The sequence below is a fragment of the Schistocerca americana genome, chromosome 2 (genome assembly GCF_021461395.2).
Source record: "Schistocerca americana isolate TAMUIC-IGC-003095 chromosome 2, iqSchAmer2.1, whole genome shotgun sequence".
Lineage (NCBI taxonomy): Eukaryota > Metazoa > Arthropoda > Insecta > Orthoptera > Acrididae > Schistocerca > Schistocerca americana.
Window position 1 is genome coordinate 130,695,957 of NC_060120.1, and position 26,502 is coordinate 130,722,458.

Sequence of the window (26,502 nt, forward strand, 5' to 3'; positions counted from 1 at the left end):
ATGACAAAGGCAGTGAGAAATCCCTCGAGTTGCTTCGTTTCGAAAAAGTTCTTGCACCCCTGACTTCTCTGCACCACATCTACTTCACTGCCAATCACGTGTTCTTATATGTTAATGACATTCCTTTAAACGTCGTCACAGTCCTTGGCACAGTTATCACAATGTAAAGTGCACGAGATAGCTAAAAGATAACGGAACTGTGAGACATGTTTTCGTAACAGCCCTTCTCATTATCGGTGTTTGTAAAGAACAGAGGAAGGGCAAAGATCTTTCAAACGTAAATACAACAGAACAAAGACAGTTCTACAATCAGCTGATTTTGCTTACGCCAAGTTGTTTACCTTTTTCTTATTGGCTATTGCCCTTCAGTCAGTCGATTCGATTGGTCGCTGAGTATCAGTCTAGCAGACAGCATTTACAAACATAGTGTTTTTCGCACTTGTACTCCTTGTGGTGTATTGTAAATCGTGTTTAGTCGCATTTAATTTTCCGCTTTGTGCACGAGTGAAATATTAGTAGTTTACGTTTATGCACGCTATTCATAAATTCGTCGTTATTACATTACGAACTTGTTAACTGTCTATTGAAGTAACATTAGGGAATGACACACACAGTGATCATCACATTATTGTTTTACGTCGCTGTCACGTTGGCCACAGCGCACAGCATCAGTAATGAGTCTGTACTGCCTATAATTCTTGGTATGTAGTGTTACGAATTAATTTCCTGTGCCGTACAACGTTTTTGTGTTACCGTATACGTACCAAGGACAAAATTCATTAGCAGTAAGAATTTATTTTTGAACTTGTGTTTTCAAAAACAACTAAGAATTTTGTTTCTGTTACTGTTAAGTGTATGGTGTTATTGTTGAATGTTCTGCGTACAGTGAAGTTGTTGTAGCGTAGCTGCTCTACCTTAAAGTAGGCTGGAATTTTATTCATTTTCTTCATGGATGTAATGTACAATAACACAGACTTAATGCCACTTTATTTGAATAGAAATGTGTGTTATTTTTATCAAATTTAAAAACCAAAATTTTTGGGCGCTTGTAAAGACAATGCTGCTGCTGCTTACATTATTGGTACTTCTGCACAAATCATGTGTACTGCTGAAAGAATATGATTTATTCTTGATTTGTTTGATGAATTTCTCCTATTGGTCCCTGCTGATACATCTTGCAGTCTAATATGCAGTTATATTTGCAGTAAAGTCTTTCAGCCATCCAACACTGAACTTTGCTACATGTATTACAACACCCTAACATATGGACTGACATATACTGCTATACTGACTCAAAACTGAGAGACATTTGGATTGGAGTTTGTAATAGAACTATGGCCCATGTTTTTCATATGAATAACCTAACATTGACTGGTTGTAAATGGCGATGATAATTGTCTAGAAATGCACTGAACTATTTTTCCCTAGTTAACATGTCCGAGACTCTGATGTTACTGTATGCTTGTGGTTTCTCATGATGAATACAGAAGCTGGAAACAATCTCAGCAATGTTTAAAATGACCTTCATAATTAGTATTTAATACATCTTATTAAAGTGGGAGTAATTTCTTCTTAGACCCCAAAGGAAGCTTTGTTTGCTTCTTATACAGCAAGAGTACACTATACATTAGTCACCATTGATATTTGTGCAAGCAGTAAGGAACAAAAATGTTCCACCATTCAACATCTGATAAAGACTAATGGCCTGTTCATTAATGTTTCATACATTCGCATTGTGTTTTGTATAAAACACTAAAGTAGAGCTTTCAGGAATGTGGAATGATTTTTATATATAACTATGAAACCACAGCAGGCTACTTCTGCATAGAATATTAGCACCAGATCATAACTATTATTAATCTACTCCCTAGTAATTATGAAAATTACTTATAGATTAATTATGTACGTGTTTGTATAGTAGGAGAAAAACAGTTGTTTTGAAAAAAATCACCATTGTCCTGTATATCGTACTACACGGCACTCTTATTTAAGTATCCAAATGAAATATAACAATTATGTTGAGTTGTCAGTGTGCCAGAAAATACAGTGGGGTAGTTGCTGCACGTAATTGTGCAAAGCAGAATGCAAAGAAAGTATTGTGAAATGACAAAAATATAACACGCAGGATTCAGTTGTTAAAAAGTAATTGCATTGTCTTCTTTCCACTTATTACCGAATCATTAATGGTGTCATAAATGACTGTGTTGTTGTCCATTTCTGACCCATATCTGCATATATTTATGTGTGTGTAGTTTACCGTAAATTATTTAAAAATGTTGACTTTGTTAACTGTTTCATGAAAAACTTTGCAGTTCCTGGGGATGGAGGAAGTCAACTGGAAGCTAAGTTGCACAAACCTGCAGTTGTTCACTATTTGTGTGAAAAGACGACAAATGATTTCTTCAGCTTGTGGTTGAACTTGGAGCTGCTTGTCCCTGTAATTATAGACTGTTGGGTAAGCAGATAATTGTGTTGAGGAAGGAGGGAAATAGTAATTTTATTTATTTAACTATGTTGTAACAATTATTGCATAATGTAATGGTAAACATTGACCCAGTAAAAAGATGGAAATATAGTTTTAGGGTATTTTGTATGATTTGCTGTAAATGTATTTATTTGATAATACCTTCCAGATAGATAACATGAAACTTGTGTACAACAATCAGACAAGAACAACTTCAAACTCTGATGGTGTAGAAATCCGAATTCCAGGATTTGGAAATTCAACTACTGTGGAATGGATAGATCCAAGCATGGCATCTGAAGGAGCTTATTTTAAGGACATTGCAAACACATTAGTACCCCTTGGATATGAAAGAAATATATCAATAAGAGGTGCCCCTTATGATTTCAGAAAGGCTCCTAGTAAGTGATTTTATCAGCATTATTTATTTTTCTGCAATGTAATGCAAAGTAATGTTCTTTTTTCTCTCTTTATTGCAGACGAAAATCAACAGTACTTTGTAGATCTCAAAAAGCTGGTTGAAGAGACATATGGATTAAATGGAAACAAACAAGTTATATTTTTGGCTCATAGCATGGGAGCATTGATGACATTGCACTTTCTGCAAATGCAAACACAGAGTTGGAAAGACAAACATATTCGTGCTTTGGTTACTCTTTCTGGGGCTTGGGGAGGCTCACTCAAAGCCTTGAAAGTTTATATGGTCGGTACGTGAATTGTAGATGGTATTTATAACTTTAGTTTACTCTGATATGTCCTTTTGATTGTCATGAAGAAAAATGCTGAAAGACTGAAAATATATTTGAGAAAAATGATAATAATGTAATGCATACGTAAATGAATGCTGAAGTGTGTAATTAACATGTTCATTGTTGAGAAATATGCAATATCAAAATATTCCATGTTGTCAGTTGGAACAGTTTCTCTGTCCATTCATTCAGAATGAAAACATCACAGCTGTCATGCCAATCACTGTTTGCAATGAGCTACTCGCTCTCCCAAAGGGGTGTTGCCTTCATTTTGTGTGGGTTGCCCGTGGAAAGGGTGGGGTCTAGCAGTGAATTAGTGATATGTATAGAAATCACGGGGGAAGGGAAACAAGTTCAGGAAAGATGTGGAGTATGACTAAAGGAGCAGTTTGTAGAACAAAAGGATATTAGAGGATACAGTTACATTTTATGCATAGCAGATTGCACAAATATAAGAAAAATCGTAAATCTGACACAAAATTTACGCTATATATGCTGAAAATTGGATTTTTTAAGGTGCCTTTTCTATCATTTTGACAGCATGTCATCTGCAAAGTAGTCATGGAAAAATTTGTGTTTTTGAAATACTTTTTCTGTGGGTAGTGGTCGTGTGTGTTACTGTACATTTTTCCATCGTGTTGTGCATATCTGATGGATCTCTCTCTCTCTCTCTCTCTCTCTGTTGTTACTGAGTGCGCTGATTTTGCATATAAATTTCACTCTCAACTATTTTTTTCTGTTTGTGGATATTTTACACAGAATGAGAGTTAAGCAAGCGCTTGAGTCTTCTTAATGACTGAGAGGCACTATGTTATTGTTGCAGCTCACTTGTTCACAGTTTTGCTTCTTTTCAGTGGGGCACTAATTTTTAATGTTTTATGAGAACTTTGTGGTGTCTCCACAGTGTTTGTTTGATAACTGTGTTTTGTGTGGGGAAAGTGTCGTCGTATTATTTAGTGTTACACAGTGTTGCATTTCCATTCAACACTTTCTTTCCTTGTATCACTGTTTTTTGTAAATGGTAGATCTCCTCTATTGAAAATTTTTGATATAGACTTTATCTTTCTTTGAGGATCTTAAGAGCAGTCTGAATGTTGTTTGGTTGGTGGGTTTCTTGCACGAGATGGTCTGTAAAAGTGGTTGAAGATTAAGGTGAAGGATAAGAAAAAGTGAGATCATTGACATAATACTATGGATTATGAGGAAATTGAATCTATTGCCAAAGAAAAGCTAGTTATGTATCTGCTTACAATAAACCTGTTTCAAAGCTAATGACACACTTGTGCTACAGAACAAGAGCGATCATCTTACTGAAGAAAATGCTGATGATGTGGTGACTGTGATCAGCAACAGACACTTTGCTTTTCCTGATTGCCTTCACATAGAGAAGTAGACAGCCATTGTTGCCGTTTTGGAACCTGTTAAGATCTCATTGCCTCACCAACTGGTCCCATCTGTAAGGAAGCTGCGAAAAGTCATCATAAGGAGCTCCTCAGCCTTTTCTCTTACAAGGGAACACCCCCATCGAACCCCCCTCAGATTTAGTTATAAGTTAACACAGTGGATAGGCCTTGAAAAACTGAACACAGATCAATCGAGAAAACAGGAAGAAGTTGTGTGGAACTACGAAAAAAATAAGCAAATTATAAAAACTGAGTAGTCCATGCGCAAGATAAGCAACATCAAGGATAGTGTGAGCCAAGGAGCGCCGTGGTCCCGTGGTTAGCGTGATCAGCTGCGGAGCGAGAGGTCCTTGGTTCAAGTCTTCCCTCGAGTGAAAAGTTTAATTTTTTATTTTCAGACCATTATTATCCGTCCATCCGATCCGAAGTAACTGCGCCGTAGTATGGGGACGTTACACCTAAACGGAAAAATTTGAAAACATTAAAAACATATGTTTTGACAGAGCACAGGGAAAACTGTGCGCCTGTGAAACTGTTTCATTCATTTGTTGCAGTTTATGTGACAAAATCGGGCAAGGTAGAAGAATCTTTTTACCCATTCGCGAAGTGTACAAGTTAGGTGGGTCGACAACATATTCCTGTCATATGACGCACATGCCGTTGCCAGTGTCGTATAGAATACATCAGACGTGTTTTTCTGTCGAGGAATCAGTTGACCTATGACCTTGCGATGAAATGTTTTCGGTTCCCATTAGAGAGGCACGTCCTTTCGTCTACTAATCGCACGGTTTTGCGGTGCGGTCGCAAAACACAGACACTAAACTTATTACAGTGAACAGAGACGTCAATGAACGAACGGACAGATCATAACTTTGCGAAAATAAAGAGAGTAAACTTTTCACTCGAGGGAAGACTTGAACCAAGGACCTCTCATTCCACAGCTGCTCACGCTAACTACGGGACCACAGTGCTCTTGAGCTCGTACTATCCTTGATGTTGCATATCTTACGCATGGACTACTCAGTTTGTATATTTTGCTTATTATTTCATAGTTCCACACAACTTCTTCCTGTTTTCTCGATCGATCTGTGTTCAGTTTTTCAAGGCCTATCCACTGTGCCAGCTTATAACTAAATCCCGGGGGGATGCAATGGGTAGGTTCCCTTGTTAGTAGCAAAGGCTTACCATATTTACTGGAATCTAAGCCGCACTTTTTTTCCGGTTTTTGTAATCCAAAAAACCGCCTGCGGCTTAGAATCAAGTGCAAAGTAACCGGAATTTCTGAAAAACGTTGGTAGGTGCCGCCACAACTAACTTCTGCCGTCGAATATATGTATCACTACACAGGCATGCTTTGCAGGCACAAAGATAAATACTGGCGCCAAAATCTATGCGTCAGTAAATAAATTAAAAGAAAAGGTAGAAGAATGTAAACATTATGCCATGTATTCTTTCGTGTTTGCTGCTCTCTCATTTAAATCCTGTCTGCCTAATAAACTATGAAGCTAGAGTGAGACAGCAGCAAACGCGGAAGAATATACATATCATGTCATGTTTATATTCGTATTATTCTTATGCTAAATAGTGATACAGTCAGAAATGAAGCACGGCAACTGACTAGATTTTTAAATCTAAGATGACTCTGATTTCTGTGCAGAATGTAATGTACTAAAGAGGTGTCTGCAAAGATTTTCAAATGGAGAAAAACTTTTGCTAAACTCTCGTTCAGAACATCTTCTGTCATACACAGTCTATTATTTGGTTCTTTTTGATCATTATCAAAGAAAGCAGCAGTGTAAGTAACAACAACTAATAGCAGTCTCTTGCCATTGTGTCGCTAATGAGACAATTCCTCTCTCTCTCTCTCTCTCTCTCTCTCTCTCTCTCTCTCTCTCTCTCTCTCTCTCTCTCTCTCTTTTTTTTTTTTTTTTTTTTTTGATTCTAAGCCTCGGTAGCATGCACAAAAAGCAAGTCACACTGCGAGCGGCAACAGCTCGTAAACGCTCATTATCAGAATGCAACAAACAGTGCTTGAAACAGTACAATAATGTATTTTCAGCTTAGAGTGACATAAACACCTATAACAAAGAGAATGGCACTTATCAGATCAAAGCAAAATAAGCAATCGATTCAAACCAGACAAAGCACGTGAAAAAGGAAGGGTACCCATATAAATACCGACAGAGTGGCTGACACATAGCAATGGCTACTTGGCAAAGCTTAACTGTTAAGCTTATGACTCGAACCGAACTACTGTAGCTGTATCTTCATCCATTCGACCTCAATTGTGTTTCATGTTACAATGGACCAACTTTGTTTCGATTTGGAGGGGCGGTCTAATACTTTTCTCTCCCCTTGAATTTCGAGTCTCAAATTTCAGGTGCGGCTTAGATTCGGGAAAATTTGTTTTCCTTGATTTCGAGTCTCATTTTTAAGGTGCGGCTTAGATTAGAGTACGGCTTAGGTTCGAGTAAATACGGTAGTGCTATAGGACTGTGCTACAATCTGTCCCAGGAATTATGTGTTTGAAAAGCTCATTAATTTAGGGGACTTTTTGTACAGGAACAGCTTCTTGTCTGCTGTTAGGTTCCCTTTCTGTTCTCTGACTTGCGCAGGTGCTGGTCAGTAGGCAGGACCAACAGATTTGCATTCTAGTAATCACTCTGTAGAGTAGATGACTTCAGTGATCAAACAGAAGCTTCAATTATGGATGCTTAGAAGGCCTGATGTGTCAATTATATAGTTGTATCGTATTGACAGTGTTGTTCACAGTGCCACTGATGCCTTCCGACCAAGTTTTGTAATGTCAAGAGACAGCCTATTTTTGGTGGATTGAAGAAAGCCATTCAGCAATTAGTGTGGGTGGAGAGGCTGATTCTACAGTATTTTAAATTTAGCCTATTAACCCATTAACATACTGACTTTTTACTAGTTATGTATGTTTCAAAAAATAGTGTTTGTTATTAATGAAAAATTTTCTTTAGTGGCAGACACTACAGACGGGTATAGAAAGAAAGCTTCTGAAGCTCAAAGGAATGAGTTAAAATTTTTTGAAGATCACCTGTACTAAAGTCCTAAGTATACTTGAGCACTGCCCTTTGACTAAAGTATTCTGAAACTTAATCATTTTGTAGTTTCTGTGTAGGTATGAAGTTGAACCATGTATTTCACAATGGTTTTCTGTGAACAGAAATCTTGGAGGAGCTGGCTGGACCACATTAAATGAATTTATCACATACTGTGAGCAAGCACTTGTCTGGCATCTGACAAACTGTCGTTACTATCGGTCTCTGGTGAAGTAATACCACATTTTTCTTAACTTTCTGAGCCACTAATTCTGTGTCAGACTCAGGATCTCTATAGCCATCCATTTTTGGAAGCACTAGGCAACAATAGATGACAGAGGCTGAAAGTCTCTGTTTTGTTGTAGAGTATCCCAAGCTGCACACAGTAAAGACAGTCTGGTGGCAACCACCTCAACCAAAAAATGACTACCAGGCTAGAAATGTAGGACTGTATGCACTCCAATGGCTGAATATGTAACTGTCAGCACTGAAACGAATGTAAGAAGGGCCCCCCTCCCCCCCCCCCCCCCCCCCCCCCGGCTATGCTTGTGATATGAAGTTTGGCAAAATAATAAAAATGAGATAACTTGGGATTTTATGTTACTGGTTTAACTAAATGGCAGAATGGCCTTGCTCATTAATCCAGTGATAACTAAAATGTGACATCTCATTAGAAAAAGCAAGAAAATATCTTGAAAGAATTCATGAATTTCATTAAACATTTCACATAGCTACATTGTACAAGGAATCAGTAAGAGGGATTTTGGGCAAGGACAATATACTTATTTGGTGAATAATTTGAGTAAAACAGACCACTCACTGAATAGAAGAAGCGTTGGCTCTTTGACAGGCACACACAAAAGAGAATGACAATTTTGTTAACTTTCAGTATAAATCCTTTGATGAGCTGGATTACAAGGCATACAGAATCCAGCATTTTAAAGAGAATGGAAACATACCATCAGACTTTATAAGTGAACAGCACCAGATAAATCTGATTAAAAACAGTCTTGGGTGCAAAATAACAATTAATTAATGATGTGTTTCATCCTTTTGGGGTATCATTAGGTTATGTGGTATTCTGCAAATAAGCATTCATCAAAAATCATGTGAGACAGGGCATGGACATTACATATGCCAGCATCCACAGATGCAGAAACACGACCATGCTTACAAATCAGAACAATGTGGCATCCGCATAAACTGTATTAGTTTCCTCTGTTTTTAGAAACGTGTATGCCACATTTGTACAGATTTGTAAGCATCATCCTATTTTTGCACTTCTACACCTGTAGTTACTTGCATTTTTTTTGATGAAATCTTATTTGCAGAATACTGTGTAATCTGATGGTGCCCAAAAGGGTTAAATGGTTTATTAAATAATAATTTTACAACCAAGACTGTTTTTTTTAAAAATAATTTGTAACAATTGCTGTATCAGCCAGACAGTGGAGTGGAAATGATTCTTGGATAAATGCGAGAACTATTTTTCAATTATCTCACAGCTCATGCATCCAAATACAGTAGTAGACCAGACTAACATACAAAAGGAGGGAATTGAGAAACTGTTAAATGACAATCAGCTTGACTTCTGAAAAGGTAAAGGCACCAGAGAAGCAATTCTGATGTTCACTTGCAAATGGGAGCAAGACCCAAGAAAGACAAATCAAGAGAATTTCATTGGATTTGTTGATCTCCAAAAAGTGTTTGACAATCTAATGTGGTGTAGGATGTTTGAAATCTTTGGGAAATGCAATAGGGAAAGACAAGTAATACATGAAATTTGTAAGAAGATAGAGGAATGAAAGGCCAAGAGAGAAATGCATGGATTAAAAAGGGAGAAAGATAGGCATACAGTTTTCCTCTTCTGTATTTCATTCTGTCTACTGATAAAGTAATTAAACAAAGGTTCAGAGCTGGAATTGAAATTCAGCATTAAAGGATATCAAAGGTAATATTTGCTGGTGACTGACAGTCATCCTCAGTGGAAATGAGGAAGAATTATAGGTCCTATTAATTATATATATGAGCTGCTGAGCGCAGAAGATGTATCAAGGGTAAACCAAAGAGTGATGAAATTTTGAGCAATAGCAGAAATAAGATTAGTGACAAACTTGATATCAAAATTTGGGACCACATATCAGATGAATTGAAAGCATGGTAGAGCAAGGATGACATAAGAAATGATTTTTGGAAGTCAAGAAATTCTACATCCACATGATTGATTTGATTCATGACTTTCAGCATGTCCTGGGAGAATAGTGTGGGTCACATTTTCCGTGAACAATGTTTACAGAAAACATGTTGGTTGGAACAAAGGAGTTCATCATGTTTGAGATATCTCATTATGTTTGAGCTCAGAATATGTTGTATGATCTGGCAATAGATAGATGCAGTGATATTAGATAATAGTTTTGTGAATAACTTTTGATACTCTTCTTGTATGTTAATATGGCCTTTGCTTCCTTTTAAGTAATGACCACAGATTTTTGTTGGAGAGATGTATTATGATTAATAGGGGCCAACTTGGCTACAGATTACATATAGAATCTGACAAGGATTCCATCGAGCCCTTGGGCCTTATTTCAGTCTTAGCAATATCAACTATTTTCAGTGTCAGTGTTACTAATTACAAGCATATCACTCATCTTCACAGTGGTGTATTTAACTGTTGTAGTACCCCTGGCTCTTCCTGTAAATGAAAATTTAGCTCAACATCTTTGATTTTGCTTTGTTAGCATCAGTGTTTGCTTCTGTCATCCACAAGTGTCTGGACACTTAACTTTAGGGCCATTAACAGCCTTAACAGGTGACCAGAATTTCTTTGGGGTTTGTGAGAGGTCTTTCAGTAAGGTTCTGCCATTGTAGGCATTGGAGACTTCACATATTGCCCCATTGACACCCAAATATATTTCATTTAATATCTCTGTCCACAGCCATCTGCTTTCTTTTACATGTATTGTGCAATAGTCATTGCTTCTGTAGTAGTTTCTGCACAAAAATTATACGTTGCTTTTTAAATTATTCTTCTAATCTTGAGGCACAGCCCCCCCCCTCTCTCTCTCTCTCTCTCTCTATCTCTCTCTCTCTCTCTAATCTAAATGTAATGAATACACTGTCCCCCCATTTACACTCTAACGAGAATGTAAGCATTATGTCAAAATAGTGGAATACTTTTTCATTACAAAAATTTTAAACAGCTATACACAGTGAAATTCAGGTAAGATTTTCACCTAAAATATTTCCAGAACATTTTTTTTTCACCCAGGTGAATGCTGAGAAAGTGTTCACTAAATGCTGAATAATCTCTTTTCATGGCTTTATTGATTACAGAGGTATCAGTATCAGCTTCACATGTTCAAATGGAACTATTGTAATTTTTGCTGCCAGTTCTGGAAGATAAGAATTCAATGGCATTTTAATCATCAAAATCTAGTAAGTAATTTCAAAGTAATTACAATATTTAGAGCTTAGGATTTATCTGCTTTGAACATGAAACATTTGCCTTATGTGAAAGACCATGATTCCTTAGTCATGTAAGGATAAATTGGATAAAGAGAAAACAGTGTGTTCCATCATTGCAATTCTGGTATAGAGCAGCACAGAAGAATTATAGCTTCCATTCTACCTGTGTTCACTTGCTGCTTAATTTGAAAAAGTAAATGTCTTTTACAAATCAGGAGAAACTAGATATGCTGCTTCATCATGGAGAATACAGAAGGAATACAAAGAGAACAACTGAGTTGTATGCAACAAGGTATTCAGACATTGTGTCCAACAAAAATGACAATTCAGTGAATGCCCCAACAATTGTCATTGGAAGGGCACTAGAATACAATGCAGGTCATAAGGAGCAAGCCTTAAACGAGCGAAGGGAATGAAAGATGTTCTGGCAGCTGTTGTTCGTAACCTGCGTGTTAGTCCCAGAGAAATTGTGAGTGCCTTTGGAATATGTCACCCGAGTGTTGTCTGCCAACTGGTTCCACCCATAGCATGTGTAATTTTGACAGCAGATTAACCAGTAGGACTGCCGAACACACATGAGATTCCATTGCTTGGTTATGATGTGATGTCAGGACAATAGGTTCTTTCTTCAAAGAATTCTCTTTAGTGATGAAGCTACCTTTGTAGATCATGGAAAGCTGAGTGTGAGAAGTATACATTATTGGGACACTGAGAATCTGTATGGCTGAGGCTGGTTGAACATTGGATGCAAGATTATTGGAGACTAAGTGATTGGTCATAACTTCATTGAAGAAATCATAACGGGTTAAATATTTCCACAATTTCTTACTGAGACACTTCTGCTCTCCTAGAGGAAGTACCGCTTGAAATATGTAGATGTTTGTGGTACTAATATGTTGGGTATCTTGCTCACTGTTATCTTATGGCTAGGAAAGCTTTCGCTCTGCTTTTCCTGGTTGGTGAATAGGATGTGAAGGCATTATCAGTTGGCATGCACATTCAAGTGACTTATATGCCACAAGCTTTTTTCACTGGGGTAAACTAAAAAATGAAAGCTGTGCAAAAGCTCCAATGACCCAAGAGGATTTAAATTATCTTGTTGTTGTAAAATATGCAATGATATTGACAGAACCTCTTCAGTGTGTCCAGAAGTCCTTGCACCAGGGACTGTGAATACATTTGAAAACACAAACTGAGTTGTGTTTATGACCTCATTCTTCTGTGACATCCATTTTATTGCTGTTGAAGGTACACTGCAGAATTGCGAGAGTGCGTCGTGGCATTACACACACAATGTGAAATTATTATTGTTGTTGTTGTTGTTGTTGTTGTTGTTATTTAACAGTCTTTATACTTTGTCTCTGTTCTACAAATCCGTTCAATTTTTGACATGAACCTTTCTTTCAAGGCATTGGTAGGAAAAAGTGTAGCACTGTTACTGTAGTCAACTGGCGAATACTCCTTAGATACCACATTACCCAAATGTGATTTACGTAAGTTTTGATTTAAATGTTTCTCCAGCATTCCATTTTTTTGAGTAGACACTGTTGGTTGTATCAAGTTGGGGTGCCCATCAGTCTGACACAATAGTTCTGTGTAACAGCATAAAGTTAAGCTTGAGAATGCTGTCAGTTTCATGTTCAAAACAGGTAAAACACAAGTTCTAAATACTGTAATTTCTCTGAAACTGCTAACTGGATTTTGAAGAGTGAGATATTGTTGAATTCGTATCATTCAGAACTGCAGTACTAGTAGAAGAAACTACTATAATTCCATTTGAAAAACAAAGTTAACATTGATATCTCTGCAATTAATGCAGTTATGAAAGGAGCTACATGTCATTTAGTGACGATTTTTTCACCAGAATTAAGATAACTTAAATGGGTAAGGAAATGTCTGAGGCGAGCAGCTTAGCTGAATTATCATGTATTAGCTGCTGACAACAAGAGAAGCCTCATCACGCCTCGGAACTGTTTTAGCTAACGATCAAAGAAGTATAACAGATATTTTGTAAAATATTGTGGTGGGGGAGATTTTAATGTGTTTTGGAATGTTTGATTCTTCATATGTTTTTTTGCTGGCTGTCAAGTGCACACAGGTATCTAGTAAGCTACTTCAGCTTTTATTTGGGATTTATTTAGCTTGTAATATATTTTAGGCCAGTAAATCTGTTTTTTGTCAGCGACGTCACTAATGCACACTTATGCAATGGCATAAAAGTCCTGTATTGTATTCCAACCCTTCCCCTAGTGTCTCATGAAGTGGAAGAAAGTTACACTGTTGACTGTGATCCATCTGTATGATGTGTAAGTTAAGCCCAATGGATGTATTTTTGGATAATTTTTCAGACGTAGTTCTGTTTTCTTACGTAATTTTTCACATTTTTTGCACCACCGTGGATCCTTGCTCCTTCCATCTGCGTCAATACAGAAAAGTTTCCTTATCCCTAGCCAGATCCCAGTCCCACATGCTGTTCTTGCGTTGTTGCTTGACTCATGAAATCCCAAATTACTCATCTCTGGTTGCCACCCCTCCTTTCACAATGATTTCCACTTGTTCAGTTTCCGCCAGTTCTTAGCCCTCACCAACATAGTCCTGCAAAACCATATCAACCAAGCCCAGTCCTCCTTACACTACCTTCTCTCCATCCACAAAATTCTCCTGCTATGTAATCCCAAATTCCTGGAACCCCCATAACACACATTGAAAATCTTGCTCTGCAGGAACTTGAGCACCATGCACAACACCACCTCAAAAAGCTCTCCATCCTGCTCACTTCCTACTCCCACCTCAGAGTACCACTGTCCACCACTTCTACAACAACCTCCAAACCTCCCCCACGCCCCGTCATAGCTGACAAACCCTGTCTTGCAGACCTACTACACTTACCCCACCCTCCAAAACTCCCTCTCACCCCCACACAGAACCCAGAACCTAAACAGACCTGCAACACAGTTTGAACCTTTCCTCCAGAAGCCTTAGTCCCACAGAAACATCAGTCCTTTCCAAAAGCCTGATATTTGCCCCATTCCCAAATTCAGCCATGTAGGCCTTTTCTTCTTCTCTCGGTCTCTACAGTAGAAACACTTTTTCGCCACCAATCAGACTCAACCAAAGACCAATATTGAACCTTGCCTAATTCAGTTCACTCCTCCATCCAACTGTGATCCAACCCCACTGCCTCAAAACCTCCCCCTGTTAACTTTCCAGAATTTCTTAACCTCGAACCTTGCCTCACCATCATTGCCCAAATCCCTCACCATGCAAACTAACCTTTCATCCGCAGAAAGAACCGCAATCCACCATCTAAAAACTGATCCCGTCCTTGTAATCCTACCTGCAGACAAAGGCTCCACTACCGTTGTTTTGCACCGCAAGGATTACGTGGCAGAAGGACTCCGTCAGTTTTCAGATACTTCCATGTACAAACCATGCCACAGTGATCCCATTCCAGTCATCCAGCATGATATCCAGACACTACTCAAATCCTCAGGCCCATCCCAGAGCCTCTGCCCAAGTCCATCTCTCTACTTACCCCTACCACTCCCGCACTCCCACCTTCTAAAGTCCATAGACCCAACCAGCCAGAACGCCCCATTGTGGCTGTTTACTGTGCCCCCACTGAGAGAATCTCTGCTCTTGTAGACCAACACCTTCAACCTATTACCCGGAACCTATCCTCCTATATAAAATATACCTACCATTACCTCGACTGACTCTTCACAGTTCCTGTCCTTTTACCACACGGTGCCCTGCTCATCACTATTGATGCCACCTCCCTATACACTAACATTCCTAATGTCCATGGCCTTACTGCTCTCAAACATTACCTTTCCAGCCTATGGATTCCAAACCAACAACCTCATTCCTGGTCTCCATGACCAACTGTATCCTCACCCACATTTACTTCTCTTTTGAAGGCATTACCTACAAACAAATCTGCAGTACGGCTATGGGCACCCGAATGGCACCATCCTATGCTAACCTATTCATGGGCCATCTAGAGGAATCCTTCCTAAAAACCTAGATTCCTAAACCCCTCACCTGGCTCAGATTCAGTGATGACATCTTTGCTATCTGGATTGAAGGTAAGGACACCTTATTCACATTCCTCCAGAACCTCAACTACTTCTCCCCCATTTGCTTCACCTGGTCCTGCTCAACCCAACAAGCCACCTTCCTAGATGTTGACCTCCACCTCAGAGATGACTATTTCAGTACCTCCGTCCATATCAAACCTACTAACCACCGGCAATACCTCCACTTCGACAGCTGCCACCCATTCCGTACCAAGAAGTCCCTTCCGTACAGCCTAGCCACCCGTGGTCGTCACATCTGCAGTGACGAGCGGTCCCTCTCAAAATATACTGAGGGTCTCACTGAAGCCTTCACTGACCGTAATTATCCTCCCATCCTTGTACAAAAACAAATCTCCTGTGCCTTACCTTTCCAGTCTCCCTCCACCTCCCAAAGTCCCACAGTCCGGCCACAGAGGAGGATTCCCCTCGTAACTCTGTACCACCCGGGACTGGAGCAACTGAATTACATTCTCCCCCAGTGTTTCAATTACCTCTCGTCATGCCCTGAAATGAGAAATGTCCTGTCCACTATCCTTCTCACCCCTCCTACTGTGGTATTCCGCCGTCCACCGAACCTACACAATACACTTGTCCACCCTTACACAACCCCTGCTCCCAATCCCTTACCTCATGGCTCATACCCCTGTAATAGACCTAGATGCAAGACCTGCCCCATACATCCTCCTACCAACACCTACTCCAGTCCAGTCACTAACATCACCTATCGCATCAAAGGCAGTGCTACCTGTGAAGCCAGTCATGTGATTTACAAGCTAAGATGCAACTACTGTGCTGCATTCTATGTAGGCATGACAACCAACAAGCTGTCTGGCCACATGAATGGCCACCGACAAACTGTGGCCAAAAAAAAAGTTGACCACCCTGTTGCTGAACACGCTGCCAAACATGATATCCCTCATATCAATGACTGCTTCACAGCCTGTGCCATATGGATCCTTCCCACCAACACCAGGTTTTCTGAATTGCGCTGGTGGGAACTTTCCCTGTAATACATCCTACGTTCCCGTAACCCTCCTGGCTTCAACCTTTGTTAGTCACTGTCCTCACCCATCCAGCCCCCTCCCTGTTCCAATTCCAGCACTACACAGCCATCTTTTCATTGCCACACCCAGTCCTTTAATTTCTTTTTATTTCTCTCCTTTCCGCTACTTACTCCCTCCCCCCTCCGCACCTTCTCTCCTGCCCTCCGTCTAAACTGCAATGCTTCACTGTCCGCCACTCCCACCATACTATCCCTCCCCCTCCCCGCCCCAGCCTCATCCCCACCCCCACCCAGTCACCACTCCCATCATTAACTGGTGCTGCTGCTCGCAGTGTGGTTTCAGTTCTCTGAGACTGCAGACGTGTGTGCAAGTTGCGTTTGCATGACTCTGTGTGTTATACACATCGGTTGTCAGACTGTTAGTTACAGTAGACCTCAAAATGGACTTCTGAATGTAGAGCATCATCATACTTTTTACACTGCAACGTACTTTCACTTCCTTTTCCTCAACGATTACAGTTCATCAGTTGATGCAATTGTTTCAAAGATGGAGTTAATTTGTTTTCTTTCAATTTTTGGGAATCTGTTATATATATATATATATATATATATATATATATGACAAAGGCCTTACTGGCCAAAAGCTATAATTGTGTGTATCTTTTTGTTGTGCCCATCACGACTCAGCATCTCCGCTATATGGTGAGTAGCAACTTTCCTCCTCTGATATTGTTGCATTCCACCCTGGATTTTCCATTGTTTGATTAGATGATGACTATTAATATGTGATCTTTTAGGCCTTCTCAGCATGATTGATTAATGGTGTGCTTTTGGATGCTTTGCTCGGCTGTTGTTTCCATTTTATGCACAACATTTTGATGAGTGATCCAACTGTCTTCTTCAGATGTTGTGAGTTTTGCTGTTACATGTACTCACTGCCTGGACTCAAACCAAATTGTTGGTTATGACAGCACAGTATACCACACAGAAGAAAGACTTGATTCTCACTAAAAAGTCCAAAATTTCCGTAGACATCATGAATGACTGATCGTAAACTTTTACTGATTAATCAAATTCTTCGGAAAACCGTTGTCACTCAGAATTAAGGAAAATGCCTAGAGCTGTGGATTATATGATGCCTCATCACAAGAGCTGGCCATGGACTCATCTCCTTCATGCAGAAAATTTCTTTCCTGGTACTAGAGCTTGTGAAGGATCTCTCCTTTGATTGGCCAAATATCACAGTACTATTCATATTTACATTTACATAACCCAGTACTCTTCCTCTTTGGACCAGTCCCACTTCTGAAATCAATATATATGAAATTACAAAATAACAAATTCCCAAAAATTGAAAGAAAACAAATTAACTCCATCTTTGAAACAATTGCATCAACTGATGAACTGTAATCGTTGAGGAAAAGGAAGTGAAAGTACGTTGCAGTGTAAAAAGTATGATGATGCTCTACATTCAGAAGTCCATTTTGAGGTCTACTGTAACTAACAGTCTGACAACCGATGTGTATAACAATAACTCTAGTTGATATTGATTGGCTCTGATTTGACAACAACCAGTAGCTTATTTAAATATGGTTTCATTGGGTTAATCATGTAAAAGACTAAAGAAAGCAGAATATTTCTAAAGTACCAGAAACTGGCTGCTTTGCAGTTTTTACTTTTCCTCACACCTCACATCAAGGGGCACACTTCAGTCTTAGCAATTTCAATTATTCATACTCCACATACATGTCGCATTCACTCCTTTGTTCATGTAAATATCACAACAAAAATTAAAATAATGTCAGACAAACTAATAGTAGCAGTCTAAAACTGAAACTGTTACATAAATTTTAGGCTTTTCTTCAAACTGTTGTTTACTCAGTTATTGAATAATCAAATATTTTGTCAAAGTTCTTCATTGATTACACAAAACATATTAACATGTCAGGAAGCTGTACATCATAGAACATAATAAATTCCACATTTTAGGTAATTTTTCACATTTTGCTAGTTATTTTAAATAATAAGCTTAGATTCCATATTTTTGCTAACGATCACCATTACAAAAGGCTTTGCAAAGTTTCATAACAGTTGTGTTATTAGAAATGTCTTTCATAATCCATTGTAATGCATGTAATAAATGTATCTTTGTTCAGTACAGTCCCTCTGCTTTGTCTGAAGAGCTGGCTGATTTACTTGTAACATATGTTAATCTCAGTGTGTTTGGAAGCACTCTCTAGGGCAATGACTTATTGGATGTGCCAAGAAAGCTTCTCTCAGATTGTCTACTGGTGATGAAGATTGCTACACCTCAGGTCTACTCTCAGCCCCTTGAAGAAAAAATGAAAAATTTATCAGAAAGTGCCAGCCTGCTAGAGAATTGAAATACAGTTCTGAAAGACTGAGAAGAAGATATTGAAGAAGTAAAGAAGGAAAAGAACTGATTACATCAAATATGTTACATGAAGTGGATGAATGCAGGAAATGGAAGAACAACAATTTTGTAAAAGGAGGGAACATGTAAAAACTGAATACTTTCACTTGTATGCATGTAAATTGACTTGTCCACTGTCTTAGGCATAAGCAGCAAAGTACAAAAGAACTGGAAAGGTTAACAGATCAATCTAGAGACAAATGGATGAAACATCAGCATGAGGAGAAACATTACCATACATAACAGCTAAGTATCTAACAAACAGAGAACCAAGATAAGTCAGCAAATGCATGCTTGAAAGAGATGGAAAGATGACAGCATGCATAGAAGAGAATAAACAGTTATGGAAGGATTATGTTGAAAAATTGAAGCACAAGGAGATAAACACAACTAAGATTGAAATGTGATGAAATGGAACATGGACCAAATACATTGAGGTGTGAAGTGGAGAAGGCTATTAAGGATCTCAGAAAGAGGAAATCAATGAGGTGAGATAAAAAAAAAAAAACATCTAAAGGCCTTGGGAAATGGAGCAATATCCATAGTGACTAACCTTATTAAGATATGTGATGAGGGTATGTGGTCAGAGGATTTGGTTAAAACTATTCTAGTCCCTATATCAAGGTATAAACCATCACATAATGCAAGGATTTCAGTATTGTTAATTTCATATGCCACATTACCAAGACCATGTGTAGCATTACTCAAAAGATTAGAAAGAAAAATTCATGAAAACATGGGGCAGTATCATTTTGCGTCCAGAAAAGAAGGGGCATGAGATGTCATTACTGGATGTTTTAGGATGATAGAATAAAGAATGATAGAAATTAACAAGGATATTGCCTGCAATGAAAAGTTATTGAAAGAAAGATTGCAGGAAAGGGAGACAGGAGGAGGAGGAGGAGGAGGAGGAGGAGAATTGGAAAGGTGGATGATATCAAAAACTAATGAAATTACCAATCACCATCTGTTGTAAGACAGATGTATCAATGCAGTAGTTTAGTTGTGAGCAAGGTGTTTTTATTTTTTGCTGCTTTGATTGATCCACAACTTATGCTTGGAGAGAATAAAATATGCGTGTGGAAGATGTCAACAATGTTTGGTAAAAGAAGCCTTACAAGATGGTAATATTTTGATAGTGCATCCAACCTCATACTTCTGTTACTCTCCTCATATGTAACTCTTCATTTTCATGTTTCTTTATTGTTGTTGTTGTTGTTATTGTTACTACTACTACTACTACTACTACTACTACTACTACTCTTACTCTTATTAAATACTGTTCTGTGTACTGTCTGCAGCACTTAGAGGCTGTTTCTTTATTGACTTAGAAAAATATCACATCAAGGAAACACAAAATTCAAAGATAGCTATCAAGCAAATTACTATGTGTGTAAAAAAATATCAAGGAGAAGGATGTAGATTTGTGCAGTTCACCTAACTTGTTTCATTTAAATACTAGTATTCTTCCATGTCAAGAAAATAATTGGTTCCTTCCTCTTTTGTTGTTAGATGTGAACTCGTACTGTATAGTTCACTCATTATCAGATAACAGACATGTACCCTTGAAAAATAATTTATAGGTATCCATCTTTTGACACATGCTTCTTTCTGATATTTTTTCCAGGTGACGACTTAGGATCGTATGTGTTGCGTGAAAGTGTGCTGAAAGAAGAACAAATAACCTCTCCAAGCCTGGCATGGTTGTTGCCTTCTACACTCTTTTGGCATCCTGATGAAATCTTAGTACAGACAGACAAGAAAAATTACACAGTTGAAGACTATAAAGCCTTTTTCAAGTAAGTTATTTAAAAATAGCATGAAGAAAATGATTTAGTTCCATTTGTTTCACATGGTATAATGGTCTAAATATCTCATTTTACAGGGACATCAGTTATCCTGTTGCTTGGGAAATGCGTAAGGATGTAGAAAAATACAGCTTGGAATTTCAAGCTCCAGGTGTAGAAGTTCATTGCTTACATGGTTATGGTGTTAACACCATTGAGAGGTAACTTCACAAATTGTGTGATGCTTACTTTCATTAACTTAGTTTCAGTAACTTGTTATGAGGTGCTAGTTTTCTTTTCTTCTTAAACTTATTCATTTTTTATTAGTTAATAAAGTGATACAACTGCGAGAGGACCTATAGAAACTGGATGTAGGAGGAAATGTTTGTTCCTTAAGAATGGAACATTCCTTCACTAGTAGTGGAAGGCAAGATTGAGGGAAATGAGAAATATATTAGAAGCAAGGGAGGGGAGGTTACTCAAAATTATGTGACCTGTTTTATTGGTTGTTTGTTGTTGTGAGTTTGTTCTGTACAGCAACAGAGAAGTGGAGAAGTGAGAAAACTATGAATTTCATAAATTTGATTTGCATAAGACTAGAGCCAGGGGCATTGAAAGTAATGTATATGAAAATTGCAGTCTGAAAAAGGACAGCTAGCAAGCTGTTGATGATGAGCTCTGAATCATGCTTGATGAAGCACATAAAAAATTCCAAAGTTTTCTAACGTATACCAAATGTGAGGCAAAAAGTTGCATAAGAACAGTCTAAGTACAGGTGGCTCCTCATCTACATGGTTTACATTTGATGCCGTAATTTTTGTACTATCTCAAAACCTGCTTGAAGCAGGAATTGATAGTGTAAACAGTGTTAGTGGCTGGTGAGACAAATAAAACATTAAGAAAAAGCTCTGTTCTTATTTCAAACTTACCGTAATGAAATTATCAAGACCTTGTACCAAAGCATTGCATAATTCTGGTACCAAGAGGCTTATTGATGAGTAATGCACTTGAAAGATGTACTTTAAGCTTCTCTATGTATCACCAATAGCTGCCACCAAAGGATGAGTGTCAGTGGGATTGTAACTGGAATACACTCTCTCGTATCTGTTTTAGCAGTTCTCAGATCAATTTCTTGTGTAAGATATTCAAAACTGTGTTTTGATATTGTGGTAAAATTCTGGAAAAGGTTTGTATGCGGCATCAGTTCACGAGTTAAATATTGTGAACCATTCTGCTTGCTTAAAGATCAATGCATGCACAAATCCCGATTTATCATGTTCATTCTAACTTTATTCCTTATGGTATGGAAGAACAGCAGAAGCCCTGTATCAGTTCATGTCTATCCATTTTGTGGCAGTGATGTGGCCCAATGTGAACACTTATGGCTTGAGAATTTATTGCCATAAATGGCGTGAGTCATATGGCAAAAATTTTGCTGGGCGACATTGTCAGGATATATGTCGGCAACATGCAATTTTTATGGCTCATGTAAACATACTTAAAGGATTTTTTGTCAAAGACATTCATGCACCTAATTCTTATGTACTGTGTATTTACAAGAGGTACTTATCCACTTGCAGTACAGAAGAAAAGGAAAAGTTCATTGAAATGCCCTTGTACTCTTGATGGGCTTATTTAGGTGGCTGTAATTATATGTACACTTTAGTGGTAATTTAAGTGTAATCATTTTGATGAAATAATCTACAGGTTGTGATTGCCACAGCATACATGACATTTTTAACATGACTATGTGCACTGCCTTAACATTTCCTTCCTTTGTATTTTTATTTTGGTAGAATATCGTCTCCAGATGCTGTGAACATGAGCATAATATTTTGTCCTATTATTGTGCAATTTTGAATAATTTCCATTGCTATTTTACAGAATCATAAAAACTCTAGAGAATAAACTAACTTATTTGAATTACTAGGAAATGATAAATTGCTACTCACCATGCAAATGACACGAACTGCAAACAGGCAAACTAAAAGACACTTACACATTAGCTTTTGGCCAAAGCCTTATTCAGAAAAGGACACACACACACACACACACACACACACACACACACACACACACACACACACACACATATTCACATTTATATATATTCATTCACACAAGCAAGCACATCTCTCACACATTCATGCACAAATGACTGCCATCTCAGGCAGCTAGGACCAGACTGCAACTGTCATGTGGAACAGAAACAGCAATCTGGAGGGGGTGGGGAAGAGGAAGGGATAGCAGGGTGCAGGTGGGGGCAGAGAAGTGTGCTGTCTGGCAGGGCTTGTGGGTACTAGATATCCAACAGGTACAACATCGGGTGGTTGTGGAACATTGAGGTGGGGAGAGGGGAGCAAAAAAGGAGAGGAGAAAGCAAGGAAAACACCATGGGCGGGTACGTTGGCAGAGAGCAGCACACAATGAGGATGAGGAGACAAGAATAGAGAGAGGTGATAGGACGGAGAGGGTAAACACTGTTTTGTGGAGGATGTCCGAATGGTCACTGCCAAACTGTGGCCAAGAGCAAAGTAGAACACCTTGTGGCACAAGATGCTGAACATAACATGCTGGATTTCAATGGGAGCTTCTCTACCCGGGTCATCTGCAACATCCCCTCCACCACCAGCTTTTCTGAACTGTACAGATGGGGGTTATCCTTAGAACACATTCTCTGCTCCCAGAATTATTCCGGCCTCAATCTGTGGTAACCTAATGTCTCCACACCCTCCACCCAACAGTTCCCATCTTCTCTGTCCTGTCACCTCCTCCCTATTATTGTCCCCTCACCGTCTTTGTGTGCCACCCTCTGCCAATGCACCAGCCCCTCTTTCCCCTTTCCTGCACCTCTCATTTTTCTCTCCCACCTTACCACTCCCATCCTCATCCCACCTCCCCGCTCCAAAGCCTTCGGCAGCCTATTCCCTGCACACTCCAGTAGACAGCACTTTTATCTGCCCCCACCCATACACTGCTATCCCTTCCTCTTTCCCATCCTCTCCAGATTGCTGCTTCCATTCCATGTGACAGTTGCATTCCAGTCGGAGATGATGGTCATTTGTGCATGTATGCTTGCTTGTGTGAATGAATGTGTCTGTGTTTCCTTTTTTGAAGAAGGCTTTGGCTGAAAGCTAGTGTGTGTCTTTTTGTAGCACCTGTCTGCAACTCAATGTGTCATCTTTATGGAGAGTAGCAATCTATCTTTTCCTTATACTTTCTATATTCTAATCTATAGTTTCCATTGTATTATTTGAATTATTAAAATAAGTTAGTTTATCAACTGCAATCTAATACACCCTAATGCTACATAACATTAAATTAGCTGAAACTGAGTAATTAAAGTTTTCTGAAATTATTTTTTTGTTCATATAGTGTTTTTAATCATCATGATTAGTATGGTAGTATTAGAAATAAAATTAAAAAGAAGAACTGCGAAGGTTAGTTGCCATTCCAATCAAAAGTACATTGTTTAATATACAGTCAGTTACACTTGAATTCTGGCCTGAGTTTTCTGACACATACAGGTTGTATCACTCTGTCTAACATGTGCTACAAATTGGATAAAAAAGTAATGATCCAAGTTTCTTCTAAGATTAAAGTTTACAATAGTCAAATACAGTCATAAAGTGTTGTCAGTGCCTAAACTATTTTTAACTGATCAAAGCTAACATGCAATGTGTCTGTGTGTTTTACTTATTGCTAGGGCTTGACATTACTTCTTTCTAATTCTCCTTGTCTGAGTTCTGAAATTATTGTTGCAATCTGCGTGCTATTAATAAAAAGTTTGGTAATCAAGATGCTATACTTATTTTTCAGGTTGGTGTATAAACCAGGAGGATTTCCTAGTGCATACCCTGACTTCTTATATGGTGATGGTGATGGAACAGTAAATAAACGCAGTTTGGAGGGCTGTCTCCATTGGCAAGGCAAGCAGAAACAAAAAGTATATCATCAGACTTTTCCAGGTGTGGATCATATGAATGTGTTAAGAGACATTCGTGTGCTTGGCTATCTGAAAAGTTTACTCAATAAATTATAGTTTTTGTACCATAGTGTAGTGTTTTGAATTTTTTTATTCTGTTGTAAGTAGAGACATGAGTAAATAGTATTTTGCGGTATAAAAGTACACCTGAGATTTCGTGCTGTACAAAAACTTTGATTGTTGCAAAGAGAACAGGGTTTCCATTTCTATCCACATGTGAACTTACATAAAAATCTCATAAAAAATATTCAAACTATTGTACATTAGAAAGTGAGCCTGAAGAAAAATTAACTTGTTAATGATTGATGAAACAGTAATTTTTGATAACTTGGTATTAGATATATATATATATATATACAAGAAAAGGAGACATGGAATAAATACAGCAATGAGGGCTTACCGTATCTCCAAAGGAATAAAAACTGATCTGGCTAGAAACTGGTTGGTGATTGGGAACAAGGTCATCAACATTTTTTTTACATTCTAGTAGAACTGTTGGCTAGAAAGTACTGATAGATGAAATGACAGAAATGTAAAAATATTATAGGAATATTAATATATTACAATATTAGGGACACAAGAGACTGTAAGACGTACAGCAAGAACAGATTGAACAAATGCTTAGAGGTCTTGTGACAAGAAAAGTTTCAAAGGATAGTTGCCATTCCAGTGAAAGATACATTGCTTAATATTTGGTCAGTTAAACGTGTATTCTGGCATGATTTCCTGGTGTATGTGGGTTGTAACACTCCATCCAACATCTGCTGCATATTGGATATAAATCATTTTTCATTTTATAGCAGTATGCTCTGTCATTTCTCTTCTTAACAGAGCTTCATATTCTTATCGCTCAATGTTGTTGGAATAAATTTGCCCACTGTCAAATGAGAAGTCCTTCATTCTAGCAACTCATTCTTTGTAAAGAGAATAAAGTAGGAAAATAATTTCATAGTGTAATTCTTGAATTAAAAGCTTGTTAAAAACTCAGATCTATCTGCCTTGTGCCACAATGGATACACCAGTGCAGTATTCTTTATCTGGATTCTTCCCCCCCCCCCCCTGCCCCCCCCCCTGCCCCCCCCCCCATTCTTGTGTATATTTGTAAAAGTTTTTTGTCATGAATTTTCAGAAGTTTTATGCTGTGGTATATTGTTAAATTTTTGGGGTCAATTCTAGTGTCCGATACCACCTGTCGGCTTTGACCAATGACGTAATGTGTGATGTTATTTTGTTTGTTCCGCAGATTGCTGTAGATGAACGTTAAATGATTTCTCTGGATTTCCCCGTTACGCACTTATATTAAAAATTCAATGTAGATTGTTTTGTTTTCATCTCAAAATTTGTTTTCGGCATCTTTTGTTAATGAAAGTAGTCGTGATTTATAAGGTCTTAATTTCTCACTCTGTTCGTTATGGATGAGTCAGTTGTTTTTACTGTGAAAATTCTACTTTAGAAAGTGAGTGACCGTAAATCAACTATAAAATGTTTGCAATCATTGGGTGTCACTGCTGAATTTAGCAAGTGCAGTGTCTGTGGAAATTACATGTTTTTGACGAAGGTTGGGTCATCACAAACTTCCGACAAATACATGTGGAAGTCCAGAAAAAATAACATATGGAGATCCATATGCAGGGGGACATGGTTCGAGAGATTGAGGCTGAATTTAGAAGTAATTGTCATGTTAACCTAATATTTTTGCTATGAATATTCTTGCAAATCTGCCATGCACGAAGCAGGGGTTTCGTATGGCACTGTAGTCGACTGGTTCTCATTTTGTAGAGAAGTCTGTGGGGAATTTATAAAGTATAGGGGGTCATTTGGGGGGCCAGGGGTTATAGTTGAGGTACAAGCCACATTTTGGAAAGAGAAAGTATGAAAGGGGGCCCGAGGTTTTTGGGCTTTGGGTTTTTAGAGTAGTAGTTTCTAGAGGAGACTGTGCTGATGTTGTTGCATTTAGGGTTGTACCAAATCAGAAAAAGGAAGTCTTGACTATCTTTAATAGAAGAATATGTTGAAGAAGTTTCTGTAGTCATGTCAGACGGGTTTGCTTCATACAAGGGGTTGGGTG

The 26,502-nt window shown here is 38.3% G+C and overlaps 1 protein-coding gene across 1 annotated transcript; it reads left to right on the forward strand.

Annotated features, from left to right (window-relative positions):
• Nucleotides 1-405: 405 nt before the first annotated feature.
• LOC124595791 (phospholipase A2 group XV-like) lies at nucleotides 406-24,504 on the forward strand. Its single transcript, XM_047134680.1, has 7 exons — nucleotides 406-701; nucleotides 2,313-2,455; nucleotides 2,634-2,865; nucleotides 2,944-3,171; nucleotides 20,290-20,461; nucleotides 20,548-20,670; nucleotides 24,269-24,504. The coding sequence occupies exons 1-7, from the start codon at nucleotides 602-604 to the stop codon at nucleotides 24,489-24,491; spliced, it is 1,221 nt and encodes a 406-aa protein (XP_046990636.1). The 5' UTR covers nucleotides 406-601; the 3' UTR covers nucleotides 24,492-24,504.
• Nucleotides 24,505-26,502: the final 1,998 nt, after the last annotated feature.